General features: G+C 38.2%; 2 protein-coding genes across 2 annotated transcripts in view; both read right to left on the reverse strand.

Annotated features, from left to right (window-relative positions):
* Window positions 1-2,907, reverse strand: part of LOC141957041 (macrophage mannose receptor 1-like) — a 37,807-nt gene extending 34,900 nt beyond the window's left edge. The window contains exons 1-2 of the mRNA XM_074897978.1: window positions 2,847-2,907; window positions 116-277 (exon numbers count right to left, since the gene is read on the reverse strand). Coding sequence (XP_074754079.1) covers window positions 116-277; window positions 2,847-2,907 — 223 coding nt within the window. The remainder of the gene's footprint in view (window positions 1-115; window positions 278-2,846) is intronic.
* Window positions 2,908-5,439: 2,532 nt separating this feature from the next.
* The window catches only part of LOC141957915 (macrophage mannose receptor 1-like), a 35,377-nt gene continuing 25,537 nt past the window's right edge, over window positions 5,440-15,279 (reverse strand). The window contains exons 23-30 of the mRNA XM_074900191.1: window positions 14,407-14,497; window positions 12,815-13,047; window positions 11,846-12,011; window positions 10,517-10,669; window positions 9,936-10,052; window positions 9,569-9,730; window positions 7,524-7,556; window positions 5,440-6,021 (exon numbers count right to left, since the gene is read on the reverse strand). Of these exons, the coding sequence (XP_074756292.1) occupies window positions 5,858-6,021; window positions 7,524-7,556; window positions 9,569-9,730; window positions 9,936-10,052; window positions 10,517-10,669; window positions 11,846-12,011; window positions 12,815-13,047; window positions 14,407-14,497 (1,119 nt within the window). The 3' untranslated portion in view covers window positions 5,440-5,857. The remainder of the gene's footprint in view (window positions 6,022-7,523; window positions 7,557-9,568; window positions 9,731-9,935; window positions 10,053-10,516; window positions 10,670-11,845; window positions 12,012-12,814; window positions 13,048-14,406; window positions 14,498-15,279) is intronic.

Here is a 15,279-nt window from a genome sequence, read left to right on the forward strand (position 1 = left end):
CTGAACCACTCCTGACATTCTGTCTTCTTTGCTGAGACAGAAGACAAGGTAGCCAACTTCATCATCTAAACCTCTGGGGCAGCATATTTTAAGGTCTTGGTCTCTATCATTTTACCTCCTATATATGCTTGCTCATGAATCTCTGTGATGCTTAAGAGTTCTGCATCTTGCTGCTGACAGCTTTTCCTTGCTTGGTGCCATGTTAGAGCTGATTCTGAGTTTATCTGATAGTGAATGCCAGTTGAGACATCTTCCATCCAAAATCTTTCTGTGTCATCTGGAAGAAGTGACATAGAGCGCTGTTGTTTGAAGATTGACATTGCACCTACTAAAAGCCAGTGAAGTATGTAATGATGCAAAATCTCTAAAAATGCACAGTATTAAATGTATGCTATCATCAGTTTTAAAGTACCAGCAAAAATGAAATCAGTTTAGGTATATTTTTTTTTAAAAGTGTAATTTTTTTGAAATTAAAAATATTATTTTAAATGTATAAGTTTTTAGAAGGGAGTGAATGTGTTTCCAATATTTGCTTTTAGATTTTCTTTTACATAAAATGTAAACCATACCTATGTAAAGCAGACATACTTGTTGATTGAAAAAAGAGACTTCAGGGTGATGTCAGAGGAGGAAAGTAAGCGTGTAGGTGAACTGTAGGGTTCACTGTAGGTGAACCCTGGAGGCTCTTCATCTCTGTGGGGCAGGAACTGCCTCTCAGTTCATCATCAAGAGAAGCAGCTTTTTCAAAAATGGCAGAACCTGGCCCTTGACAGCTTGAGGAGCTATAAAAACAGTCTATGTAGCACCTATGTGCAGGTCAGCTGCAGTCTTCCTTTGCAGAACAACTTACAAAACCTTCTGAAACTGTTGTGCTATTGGGAAGGCAGTTGGTAAGAAAAGTGAAACAATTTGTGTCCTGAGGTGGAGGGTTTCAAACATAAGTTCAGTGCAGAAGATAGAACAAATATGGGAGAGGAGGATAATTTTAGCAGCAGCGTTTTTGTGTAGCCTGACAAAAGCTGTAGGAGACAAGAACAATATAAGAAATGGATGTTTGGGAAAAAAACAGTATACTGCAGTTTAAGTGAGAACTGACCTACAGGGCATGCCTAAGAAATAAAGAGCAATGGAAAATTTTTGTAAGGGAGGTATGTGTCTAAATTCACGCTGGTCATGCCATGCAATCAAGTCACATAAAAAGAGATATCAAAGAGCCTCCTCACTTCTCTGGTCCACAAAGAGAAACAGCCACCTCCAGCAGGTGAGTCAGAACCTGGCTGGGCTGAACCACAGATCAGCCTCTTGGACGCACCTCTTCCTCTCCACTCACTACAGAGGGAGCACTTGGCTACTGGGGCTTATGTTCAATCAGATGATTTTTATTTGGGCTACTCTGACAAGTGTCATGAGGGTGTGCTGCTGGTAGCTGGTAGCTGATAAAGAACATGGTAGCTCAATAGGTTTTCTCAACAATGTTTCATGACAATTTAATAAATAAAATGCAGGACTTACTTATTAGTGGGCAAAATCCATACCGTTTATCAGCATCAAAGTCTGCAGTTGTCGCACACCAGAGCCAGCCATCTGACCTACCAGCATCTGTGCACTCATTGTACTGTTTGCCTTCGTATTTGAAAGGGAATACACATGGCTGTCCATTGGCATTTCCTTGTAATGTAAAGGTATCTAGGGGGAAGAAAGGGTAAAGATGACAAATGAAAATGATCATAAAATCATAAATATGACTTTCTGGTAGTGGATCTAACTCTCTATCAGTATATCTATCTATATTGAGAGATCACATAATCTTTTTTGACTAATTTTTACCATTTTTTCCCCTTGTGTAGCTAGATATTTTAAATAATATGTTTTATTAAATTTGGGGTTTTAAACACTGTGTTTAGAGTTTGATATATAGGCTTGTAAGAAAGTCAAATTCTGTGATGATAAGTTGCTGATAAGTCCTGACAACAGAAAAACCACAAGCAGATCACAGACAAGTTTACTGCATTGTTGTATTCTGTACGGCTCAATAGGTTCCCTTTATCATTCCATCTTTTCATTAATTGTTTAAAGAAAAAGGATAGATGTGCAGAGAGAATACAGATCATGATCAGATTGTCATAAGCATATATACACAGTAAAAATTTCTGCACTTGGAGAGGTCATGCAGATTCACCTTCAACTCATTCTTTAAGATTGGCAGTGCTTCATCTTTTTAAACTATCACACTATTACGGAGCATTCTTTTATTCTGAAATTTCTGTTAGACACTCTCAATCTCACACTCATGCAAAAACATTCTTCTGCTCAGTGCTACATATATTACTCCTTTACCATTTCTCTCTATAGCTATACCAAATGAGTGATTTTTGTCTTCAGACTAGAACTGTTCCAATTTGGTCAGACTGAAGGGGAGGAGCCAGTTCTTCTTTCTCATACTTCATGTCTCAGAGAAAAAAACTTGTGCAGCTATCATGAAAACATGACTCAAAAACCCTTTGACTGATCACTGCACAATGGATGTGATGGGGAGGATAAGTGCTCCATGCTTCCTCATCTCTCATCACCCTCCCATACAGTACCATCTGATTTAATATTCCCACAGAAATAAATTCTGTTTTAAATAATCTGCTCTTATTACCTCCATTTCCTCTAATGTCCCTACATCTCCTTTTTATTCTGTGAATCAAGAACTTCCAGGATAATACCAAGTATACCCTTTAGATTGTGTATCAAAGCTGTTAACAAATATAGAATAATCAGTCTATGCATTAAAACTGTAAAGCTGCCCAAGGAAAAGCATTTTCATATCTAGTTTAACACAAAACCATCAGAAAACTTACCCAGTGACTGTAATGAACCATGCACGAGGGAAAGAAAGACTAGGAACCTGAAGAAACTCATTGCAAATGTAACTTGCTTTTCATTTCTCTACCAAGTGTTGAACTATAAGGTTGGAAGTAGATGAAATCCTTCTGAGTGAGGATAGCAATAGGTCCTCTGTGTCAAAGGCTTGATAGATAAAGATCTGTACTCTAAATAAGGAAATATCCTGTCATGTGGTATTTTGAAATAACTAGAGTGCACATTGTAAACACTGCTCTCTGAAGAGTGAGTGACTTCCAAAACTGAAGTCTTCATCCATGTAACTAGAGGTGGTGACATTTGTCTTTTTCTGGAACTTTGCTAGTATTATATACAGATCAGTTGTTGGAGTCCTGCACAGGACAGATATCTAAAAAAGCAGCTTGAGAATTGTTGACAAGAAACCTGCAGTGAAATATAATTGATTTTAAAAGCCTCTGCTTTAATCCTTGCGTCTCAGGAATAAAGAGACAAAACCCCAGTGGTTCAGTACATCTCTATACCTACACATCTAGAAGAAAGAGAACAAATTTTACAGGACCGGCAGTATTCACTGCATTGTCAATTACTGCTCACTTTGAGGGCTAATACTGCTTTTTGTCCTGCACTGTTACACTTCGTCCTTTGATCAGTTTGAGCTGGGCTATTTATAACTACTTGTTGAAGATCTGAAAGAAGGGAAAATGTTCAGTGCTATAGGCTAGTGATAAGCTTCCCTGTAACAGGAGAGAAAATTTTGCCTGGAATACTTTTGTCAAGCAAAAGGATGTTTTCATCTATCTGAGAAATTCCTAATGAAGGTGTTCCAGGACAAAGCCAAACATAAGCTAAATTGGAAAAGCTCCTTTTAATCTGTGAACAAAGTGTTCGTCTGAAGACTTATATTGGCATGGCAATTCTTGTACAATTATGCTTCAAAGCTGTGCTGGCAAATATTCACATGCAAACAAATCCTACTGTTTCTTCTGTTTATTTACATCAGTGAAATTAAAAGAAGTTATGATAATGAAATTGAAAAAAGCAAGAAGTGAAATAGTAGTGAGAGATATATATAGAAGCTGAACAGATGATGTCATATGAGGAGCAGCTATCTTTGCTTTTAATTATAAGGTGTTAAGAAAAATTATTGAAACAACTGGCTAATCTTGTTGACTGTTAAAAAGTATTAAAAGAGAAAAAATTTTCAGAAAATAATGGCTGGATTTCAGTAAAAGTACAAATTGAATAAACTGTTTAATAATAACTATGCTATTTGCAGGGGACATTCAGGGAAAGCTTAGTGTGAACAAGTCTTGCAGTAGTAGCCCAAAGTTGTAAAACTGAGTGGTGCCAGAGTAAACAACGGGATGGGAGAGAAATAGAAACTGAATTTACTGAGTGAAACCATGTTTTGGATACATCTGAAATCACAAAATGAAATGACTCCAACAGAAGGGATCTTAAGGGAAAATACCCAGAGGACACAATTCCTGCTAATTCCCTCCTCTGCATCGCAAAATGCCAGCTGCACTCTGGTTCAAAGTGGGCTTTAGTCCCCCTCTTGTGTAAATGGTTGCTTCTGAGAATTCAGCTCCCCAGGGCTGCAGAGCGATAGGGGGAGTTTAGTGCAGACACTGGGGTAGTCTGAAAGAGGAATTGAGCACTTCAGAGCTGCCCCTTTTACATGACCAACCAGCTTGATGCTTGTTACAAACCTTTTTGGGTCAGTGTCCTTCATGTTGAATTTCACTTGTGAAATAACCTGTTCTCACCAGGGTGCTAAATTCTTGATTGTATTTATACCAAAAAACCCCAGGAGTCCAGTGCCCAGAAAAGAAACTTTATTACTTTTTATTATTATTTCTTTTAACCTTCCAGCTTGCTCAGTAGACCCTGTGCAGCCTGGGGAAAGCAGGTTGTTTGCTGGGGCATAAAGTGTTTGGTGTCTAAATTATATTTTCCACTCACCTAAATGCTATTTTGTACTGCTTTCTACCGTTTTTCTAGCATCTTAAACTTAGTCTTCTTGCAGATTCCTACTACAGTATCATCTGCTGCATTCCTTAGTTTTGAGTTCCTTTTTGTCACATTTAAAAATGGCAAGTTGGTGTTTTTCAAGCTGAATTCAAAGTGGCAATGAGAAAAGCCCTCCCTGTTATTGACAAAAGAGTTACTGTGCAGACAGAAGGACTTCTCTTCCCCTTTCTTCTCACTTGATTCACAGGGAAGGTTGAAGCTGAAAATTACACTTATAAAAACTTTATTTATTTCCAAGCATTAACAAAAAGAAGGAAGAATGCAAGAGTGAGAATATTTTAATTCACATACTACAGCTAACAATCATATTGTTAGGAAGAAAAGACAGAAAAAAGACCAAACCCTACATCTAAGCCTAATATCCTTTGCTGGTATGAACTGTATTTTCCATAGCAGAAGGTGAAAACGTCAAGGTTTTCTATCCTAAATTATCTGGGAAAAGTATATGAAGAACTATTTAATAAGTGTAATAGGATACAGCTACAAGGAACAATAAAAGTGCTTGTTTGATGGAGTGAAGCTTGTGGGGCAAAACAAGTTCAAGATAGCAACAGAGTTGGGCAGATTTTATTTTTATTTCTTTGCAGTGTCCAGAAAGTCATGGGAATACAGTTCTAAATAGTAATCACGCCTTCTTGAATATTCATTCTCATTAGTTGACTTCTATAGTACATTTTTCAGTGTGTTTATTTGTATTTGACAAGTTATTTGCACTAGTGTTTTTGCTAATGCACTTGAGAACATCTTGACTGTTACAAAATTATAACATCCATAATATACTGATTTTGTGAAATATACCTGATACAGAAGAGTCTGCCAGTGCACAAAGGGAAAAGGATTTAATTTAAGATTAGAAATATCCTCACTAGGGACTTTTAACAGATACATCCTTTAATTTCAGCAAGTACCTTTCTTCTCTGAATTGGTACATGCCACAGGATCCATTCTCACCAATTCTTCAGTCACCGAAACATTATTTTAGAAGTGTATCATTGCCAGAATCTGCTGATAGCTGTTTTTGTCTTTTTCTCTTGTAGAAATAGACTGACATGCCAGCTCCAAGAAGAGCAAGAATAGCCAAGAAAATGAGTGGCCAAACAGAGACATGAACAGGTGGGTGAGTTTCTTCATTCTTGCCTGAAATGAATGCATATAACTGTGAGAAACTTTAGTGTTTTTTTATTCCACATACAACATGAAAAACACGGAGATGTTCTCTCCTGCCTGAACTTGGAGTTTGTTCACTGTAAAACTGAGCCATGAATTGTTGCTGATCAGTAGTCAGGCCTCTGTTTCTAATGCTAATGTGGTTTTAGTGGATCTAGATTAAGTGATATACAATGCATGCAGAGGATGCTTGTAAGAATATGATGAAAAAGGATGCTTTAGATATTATATGGGATACTAATTATTTGGGAATTAGTTTTACAACATTTTTATGTTACTTTATTTAAATAATGCCTATGGAAGAAATCTGCATATACATCTACACTCTGTAGTCAGTAACTGACAGTCTCTGCAGGTCAGCCTGTTGTTGGTGGGAGTGTTGATCTGCTCGAGGGTAGGGAGGCTCTGCAGAGAGACCTGGACAGGCTGGAGCCATGGGCTGAGGCCAACTGGAGGAGTTTCCATAAGGCCAAATGCCGGGGGCTGCCCTTGGGCCACAACAACCCCCAGCAGCGCTACAGGCTTGGGGAGGAGTGGCTGGAGAGCTGCCAGTCAGAGAGGGACCTGGGGGTGCTGATTGACAGCCGGCTGAACAGGAGCCAGCAGTGTGCCCAGGTGGCCAAGAAGGCCAATGGCATCCTGGCTTGTGTCAGCAATAGCGTGGCCAGCAGGGACAGGGAAGGGATCTGACCCCTGTACTCGGCACTGGTGAGGCCGCACCTCGATTCCTGTGTTCAGTTTTGGGCCCCTCACTACAAAAAGGACATTGAATGACTCGAGCGTGTCCAGAGAAGGGCAACGAAGCTGGTGCAGGGTCTGGAGCACAGGTCGTACGGGGAGCGGCTGAGGGAACTGGGGGTGTTTAGTCTGGAGAAGAGGAGGCTGAGGGGAGACCTCATCGCCCTCTACAGCTACCTGAAAGGAGAGTGCAGAGAGCTGGGGATGAGTCTCTTTAACCAAGTAACAAGCGATAGGACAAGAGAGAATGGCCTCAAGTTGCACCACGGAAGGTTTAGACTGGATATTAGGAAGCATTTCTTTACAGAAGAGGTTGTTAGGCGTTGGAATGGGCTGCCCAGGGAGGTGGAGGTGTTTAAGAGTCGGGTTGACACAGCGCTGAGGGATATGGTGTAGTTGGGAACTGTCAGTGTGAGGTTAATGGTTGGACTAGGTGATCTTCAATGTCTTTTCCAGCCTAGGTGATTCTGTACCTGTTCTCAGTAAGTCACAAGTCAGGTCACTGCTGAGCTTATCAGCTCAGGGTTAGCCCTGCAGCAGTGCAGTCAACCAAGTGCATGTGAGTGCTTGTGTATATGTAAAAGGCACCATGGGATTACCCTGGGTGATTTATAACCATGCATCCCAGTAACCATCAGCAGGACTTGATCTTTAAAAGGGGGTGATTTGGGAAAACTCATTTTAAATTAATCTTGTATTTAGATTTTTGTTAATTTTCTTATGAAAGTTCTTACCTTCTTGCTGTAAAGGACTCCCACTAGGCTCAACTTCAATCAATAGCAGAGAAATAATATGACACTTCATTAGAATTCATAAGTTTGAAAGTTTTGCTAAAATTATACAGGAACAAACCCCCCTGAATTATTACTATTGTATTAATAACATATATGTCTATTATAAAAGGCTACATAAGTGAGGCAAAAAATACGTTACTAAGTTTTCACCTTGCTACTTACCATTACCAAACTGTAATAAAACTTTATATTGGTTTTAAATCTACCAACATTGAAATACTGTCTGGTTTTTATGTTAACTCAAAAATATATTTTCACCTTTTTCCTGAAAGATTAATTTAATTTAATAACAATATGATGTACAACTTTGGAGATTAATTTGATGTAGCACATTTTAGGAAGCTCTGCGTGTCCAAAAGGATTCTACTGTTACAATTAATTTTAAGATTCTTAAATGCCTTCCCTAGAAAATGCCCTCTGAATCAAGGCTGAATTCTTCCCATTCACCTATGCATAAGAAAGAGACAAAGAAAAGACCATTATAAAATCTTTTTTGTTGTTGTTGAAGATGTGAAAAAACTGTTTGACACTCGGAAAAGAAGAAGAATTAAACATATTGGATATTCCTATAGAATAAGAAAAAAATACTCTGAATCAAGACTCCCTTAATTATCAAGAAAATATTTCTCCTCTTGGCTCTTTTACATCACAGTTTGAAAACACACTTTCTACCCAGAGAAGCTATAAAGGCAACATGTTAAATGGAAGCAGAGCAGAATGAGAAATGAATATGTACAAAGCAATAGTATCTCCTACTAAGGCAGGAAATAGTTACACATGAGAGCATTTTATGATTCAGTGGATGGATTTCAGTGCTGCCTTATTATTTTAGTACTATATGGGATGGAATATAATTTGAATGTTCTCAGTAAATCTTTCACAGGTATTAACTGATTTACTGCCATGGGCATGTGCTGTTTTAAGCATGGAAATTAGAAGTGCATGGGAGATGACTGTTTCTTGGTTACATTTAAGTTTGGGGTTTTTTAATTAAAGACTACACTTGGAAAAAATTAAAAGCTAACCCCAAATTTTCAATTATTTTTCTGAGAACTACTGTGTCTTGCAATGGTTTTAGTATTGAAGTAATGCCCTTTCAACTTCTCATCCAAACAAAGGAATCTTAAAATTTTTTGTACACAGGAAATTAGGTTTTCAGCATAGGACAGAGATGTTCCCCACGATTTAATCAGGACAATACAAAAGCTGGAAAATTAAACCTGATCTCACAGCTACTACAAAAGAAAGTACAAAGATTTAAAGATGGCAACCTACAATTTTTTAGGTAAGACTGATTTTAATGCCTAACTGAAGAGAATGAAATGATAGTATTTTCTTTCAGAAAGAAATAGTCTGGTATATACAATACTGCATGCAATTTTCCAGAAATGCTGGTAAGACAGTTTCTGTAATGACTTGAAGTTCTCATTTAATGTTAATTTTTATTCACTATAAGTCCTTATGTTATTATTGTAACACAAACAGCTCGCCTTTTAGTATCCCTGAGACATTACTGACTTAAAGGTTGTTGAATCAGGCCCAATATGAAGCCACTTTTTGACACTGAGTAATAATATAGTTTTTGAGTATAACAAGCTTGGAGAGGAAGTTTGATTATTCAAATTAATTCCTCCCTGCAAAGATATAATAACTATTACAATACTTAGTTTCTGGAAAAGTCGTAAGTTTGCACAAGTGTTTAACAGATGCTGTACCAATGCCTGTGTTCAGTATTCAAAAGTTTTCTGAAAGTGTATTTCTCAACCTAGGCTGCATACAGTATGTTACAATATTCCCACGCGAGTGCAGACAGTGATATGAAGAGCTCACAGTCTGCAAAAACAGGCAACTACAAATGTTTAGAAAAATGAGGTATGCCAAATAAAACTGTCAGAAATTATTTCCAGACATGTGGTGGACAGCTGTAACAGTTACTAGTAAACAGATCTGCTCTGTCACTAAGGGCTGAGTCACTAAGGACTTACCTTTGGGTTTTTTGCAGATAAATCCTTTTTCAGAAGAGCAATCAGTGTTGTCCCAATAACCTGATGGTGCAATCATTTCAACACAGTGATGCTCCACACTGGACTCTTTCTCCTCCCAATTGACAAAGTCCAGTGCAGCATTATCTAGCCACAACCACTGGCCTAAAGACCAACGTACAGAGTAAAAAATTTAAAATGTTTCTCATGGATATTTTAACTCCTTAGCTCAGCACATGACTTGAAAAATTGGTTACTATTATATTTCTGAGCAATAGACCATGTCATATTTTTGTAAAAATACAGTTATCCACAGTTTTCTCATATTAGGAAAACATTTTTCAATTAAATATTTAAAGTAAAACATTACCATCCACATTTCGGTAAAGTCCTATCCAGAAGCCTCCTACTTTATTTCCAAGTGGTTGTATTGTATGGATCAGAAAGTCAGATTCGTCCATGTTTTCTACTGAAACCAAGGTAGCACCTGAAAGGCATTGGCAAGAAAATAACCTACATGAGCAATTACTGGAATGACTTCCTATTTCAAGTCTGTACAAACAATAACTTTTGAAAGTGTTATGCACGCTACTCTGTCGGCTTCCCCATTGCTTCTTGCAGAGGGCAGAGACCTGGATGTGCTTAGTGGCTGTGGCACCCCACCACTGCTCCCAGGGTGGTGCCTCAGAAGCCATGAGCTGATGAGGAGCTCTACACCTGGGGACACTGCAGCCCCTGGGATGACAGAAGTCTGCACAAAGTCACTTGTGTCAGTTTATTTTCATTTAGAATAGCGTGGTAGGTAAATAAAGTATATCTAACATTATGAAAAAAAAAAAAACAAACAAACAAACAAAAAAAACAAAACAAAAAACCAATTATTTACATTTTTATGTTTGTTTTGTATAAACTTTATTACAGATCTGATCAACTGATAATGAAGGCTCTCACCTAACTGAGCACACTCAAGGGAGGCTAATGCCCAGCTTTTCCCAGCTGATGCTTCGAGGTAATAGCAGTGGCCACGGTAAGGAATCCAAGCTCGGAGATCAGCTGCTTCAGGGCAGTCTCCAGGTAGCTGAGCAGGGTCGGTAGGAGCTATAGCTAAAAAAGCCATATGGTCTGAAGTTGGTATTGCATTACGAGTAATCTATGAGGTAAGATACGTGTGTAAATAGTGTGGAGTTTCTCCCACCCAGCTTTAACTATCTGGACCTCTATTTCCTGACTAGTCTTATAGGCCCCAGCTCAGACAACAGGGAGAGCCAAGCATTCAAGAGTGTAAAACATCTTATTTCTCCAGTCACATTTCTTAGAACAAGGAAATAAATCACACCCTTCAGCATCTACTACTGCCTTGGCAGTACTGTAAGGAAAGCAAACCCTGAGGGATGGTATAGATCTCAAATTTGCATTCTCACAACAATGAAAGCTGCCGTAGGTTAATTGATCATTGATATCACAGTCCCATATTTTATGGCTGCCTGGTCTCTTTATGTTGTAACTTTATAGAAAGGAGCCATCAGTGGAGCATGCCTCTGCCAAATTAGTCTGTTTCTAATCATGCGAACAATTCCATTTTACTTCTGTTGGTTTGTGGTCCTTGCACTGCATATGCAGACCAAATGTACAGTTGGGAAGTTTAACTTGGAAGCCACCTTCAAGTGGCAACATATATCTTGAATCTCACATCAGGAACAGAATATATTCTGTAGCCTTAAAACTTCAAGGAGGGAAAACAACACAATTCTACAAAAATCTACAAGCAAACATGCCTCTGCATACCTCTACAAAGAGTTAAAGTTTCATTCACATTCCCAAGGCTCGTACACCTACATCAGAACTGCTTTAGTTCTAGCAATAGTGAATGTGAGTGAAACTCTTCCCTGTATTTTGGCTCAGTGACACCTATATGTGAATTTACCCAGATCATGCAGTCCACACAGTCAGAGCACGTTCCCAGTACTTACTTATATTACACACAAACTCAAATGTGCTCATGTCTCAGAAAGAGGAAGGTAAAGATAGAGCTTCATCTTATGCAAACAGTGATGACTACCATGAAAGTAATGCAGCTATATCCATTTTGCAAGAGGCTTTCATATGGCTGAATTCATATATCATCCAATAGCAAACCTCCAAACTCTGCAGGGAAGTTGACAGTATCCTGAAGCATACTCCTCTGAGGGTTTTAGCCCAAGCCAGAGCAAAATCTCTGGGATTAGGCAGACCAATGGAATTAGGAATGTGCCTTTAAAATTATTCCACTCATTTGCTTACCATCTGATATCTTACAAACTGAACCGTAGTTTTCATTGCAGGGTGCTGTTTTCCAAGTACCATCAAGATCTAGGTAGACACAAGCATTCTTCTCTTTTGGTTCCCCTGCTGCCCAGTTTGTGTACCTGGTTTTCCAGTTATCGGTCCATTTGTAATAGCTGCCAGTCTGAAAACAAAAAAGTTTGGGTAACAGGTTTTTTACATAAAAAGCTCTGACATATAGTGTCCTATGTCTATTTGAGGGGTTTTTTTAAAAAAAAAGCCCTGTGCTGCTCTGATATTTTAAACACCATTCACTGTTCTAGGGAATGTCACCAGGTGCTCTGAGTTACACAAGAACTACATATGAACAGTATTCAATAGTGCATTGCTTTCAGGAGGGTTTTTCTCTGACACAAACTTCTCCAACATGGTAAGAAACTCAGATGAGTCCATCTTAGGTCATTTAGTAAATCCCATATCAAGAGAAGGAATTAGGGAGCATTCCTCCCCTCTGCTCTGCTTTATTTAAATTAAAACTGGGAGCTATTTTGTAAGTAAAGATTACTTGACATTAAACAGTTAATCTTTTATCTCTAATACTCATAATAACTTTTATTAATATAATAATAAGTATCTCTCTATATAGCAGAGAGTTAGACTTTCAGAACAGCTAACAATTGCTTCACGACAGCTGCATATCCTGGCTTGAGAGTCTCAGTCTGCACCTTTATTTCTGTTACAGTTTCTAGAGCCTTCTACTTTCATCTATTGCTTCCTGCTTAACCTTTTCTGGGACTCTTCACTTCATTTAGTGCATGAAAGTCTTTGGGTAACTCTAACAGAACCACTAGAAATCTATGCATGTACACAGTAAAGCCATTCAGAGTAGAGTTGTTTCAGCACTGTTACAAATTGAGCATCCAGCAGGTCTATAAAGAGGAGGAGAGCTCACCAAGGACCTGTATCTCCCATCTGTCCAGCACTTACCATATTGCTGTTAAGACCTATCCATACAGGTTTTCCATATTTCAACATTTGGATCCACAGGAATGAATGGATGTAGGCATCTGAAATGCTGGCAAGTTCTGCAGATTTGTCCTGACAATTTTTTCTGGCCTCTTCCCATTGCATTTCAGACAAGACGATTGAATAGCTATTGTCACCATAACGGACAAACCCAGAGGATGGATTTGTTGTCGGTACTTCAGACTGTGAGGTAACTATGGAGGAAAAACTGAATGCATGAATTTACAGCATACCACTCATCTCTAGCATGGAAACTATAAAAAAAATAGATCAAAATGTCAGTATCAGCAATAAGTCAAAGTCTTTATTTAAGCTCATGAACAATTTGTTAATTAAAAAAAAAAGCAAACAAATGAAACCAACCAAACAAAAAAACCCAAACAAAACCCAGAAGGGTCCAAACCAAACTTGTTGTAAAACATGAGCAAAATTATTAATGTAAAAAGAAGAGTGAAATCCTGTATGACCTGAAGTAGAGAGTATACTTACTAGAGGTCTGACTAGTGCAGACTAAGACTAATAAACTGGATATTTGAGTTCCCATGCTTTAAGATATTTTGACTAAATCTGGATACCTGAGTATACACCTGTTTCAGATCTCTGGTGGAGAGGATTAGGGCTAGAAGTTTAAAGCATTTATTGTCATACCCTATTATCACAACCTGAGACTTTGATACTTGATGTTAATTGATCACCACTCACTGTTGACTCAAAGTCGTTAGCTTATCTGTAAGGGCTGCCTGCACATTTGAGTCAGGGGGTATATATTTCCATCCTTGAGATTATAAATGTATTCAGAAGAGCTGTAATGGGGACTAAGCAACCTAAAAATGCCTCCCTAAAACTATACATTTGCTGTGCAGGGAGAGGGGGTTCTTACAAGCCAGTTAGCTATGCTGAGAGTGAACAGACTTCAGGAGCTGATTGAAGCAGCTGGGAATAGTTTTTACTAATGGTGTAATAAAGGTAAAGCAAAACTGTTTTGTTATCTATGCTTTGCCTTTTCTACTCCCATTGTATGGCTGGGCAGCAGGGAAGTTTATAATTACAATTCTACAGCAGGACAGTCAAAATTTATTACTCATTTTGGTGTGGAAAAAAACCAAAACAATATTCTTCTACAATAAAGACACAGCCAAGAGACTGTACATTTTAGTAGACATCATATGGCATTCATTAGAAATGTTGAGAGAGAATTAAATCCCCTGCTCAGAGACAGCCAGGAGTATGGGAAGATCATTGCAAGAGCATATGCATTAAAGAGGGTGACTAAAAGCCTCATATTTAACTAAGAAGGTGGCCACTTCCACTTAATATTCTCTAGTATTATTCATGATCTAGGTACAAAACCCCAACTGAGATAGTGGTTCCTCTCCAGCACTTTCTGTGGAACAAATTTAAGAATAGTACTGCCTTAAGGCTGGTGGAGCTCTGGAAGCCTGAGAGACTTAGAATGAGACTCAAAGTTGAAAGAAATCACATCAGTTTATATATTCAGCTTATATATCTGAGATATTTTTTCTGTTTAGGAGACTGGGTTAAAAAGAACTCACATGAATTCATTTGGCAAATATAGCCCCTCTCATTGTCACAGCTGTCATCTCTCCATTTCCCATCTGACTTGATGATGAAGACACAATCTGTCTGAAGGAGAGGGGAAGATACACAGCCATTACAAAAGGCAATCAGGAGCTGGTGAGCTGAAGCTCCTATGCTCCTAGTGCAAGCCTGATGGCAGATAAGAGGAGAAAGAAGAAGTGCTCTTTAGGCACCTATGTAATTAGTTCTAATTTCCTAGATTTCTGCCAAATGGCTTGACCTGGTGTTCATTAGTGACCCCTTAAATTTGAACAAGGCTTCCACTGGTGCCAGTCAAGGTCTGAAAGAAAGGCCTCTAAGAAAATAATCTTCCCAGTTTTATTAAGAATCATTTAATGACTACAGAAATGACTAGGGTACCTATAATATTATCTTCTCAATTTTGATTTACAATTATTTAGAACTGCTTTGAAACATTTCCATCAATGAGAAATACAATATAAGAACTATTATTAAAAGCATTATTCTGGATTTATCTCGCAGAAAACAGGTACTCTTTGCCAGTTGTTTGTAGCCATTATGAAGTTATTACTATCAGATGTCTTTAGTAACAATCAAATTTTCCCTTGACTTCATTATGTTTAATTGTTTCAAGATTTCCCTCATGGATCCCCTGATTTCGAGACTGGTTGCGACCATCTTCCAGCATTTCATCCAAGTTTCTTATGCTGATTTAAACAAGTTCTAGCCATAAGCAAGTTGACTGGCGATAGATGTTAAAAATCTCTGGTGACTAGCTGCCTATCTTTTCCTCAGAAACAACATGTTTATCTCCTTTGGAAAAGAGACTGAATTTCAGCTGAGAAATAGCCCTTTTATTGAAGATA

The sequence above is a fragment of the Athene noctua genome, chromosome 2 (genome assembly GCF_965140245.1).
Source record: "Athene noctua chromosome 2, bAthNoc1.hap1.1, whole genome shotgun sequence".
NCBI classification, from domain to species: Eukaryota; Metazoa; Chordata; class Aves; order Strigiformes; family Strigidae; genus Athene; species Athene noctua.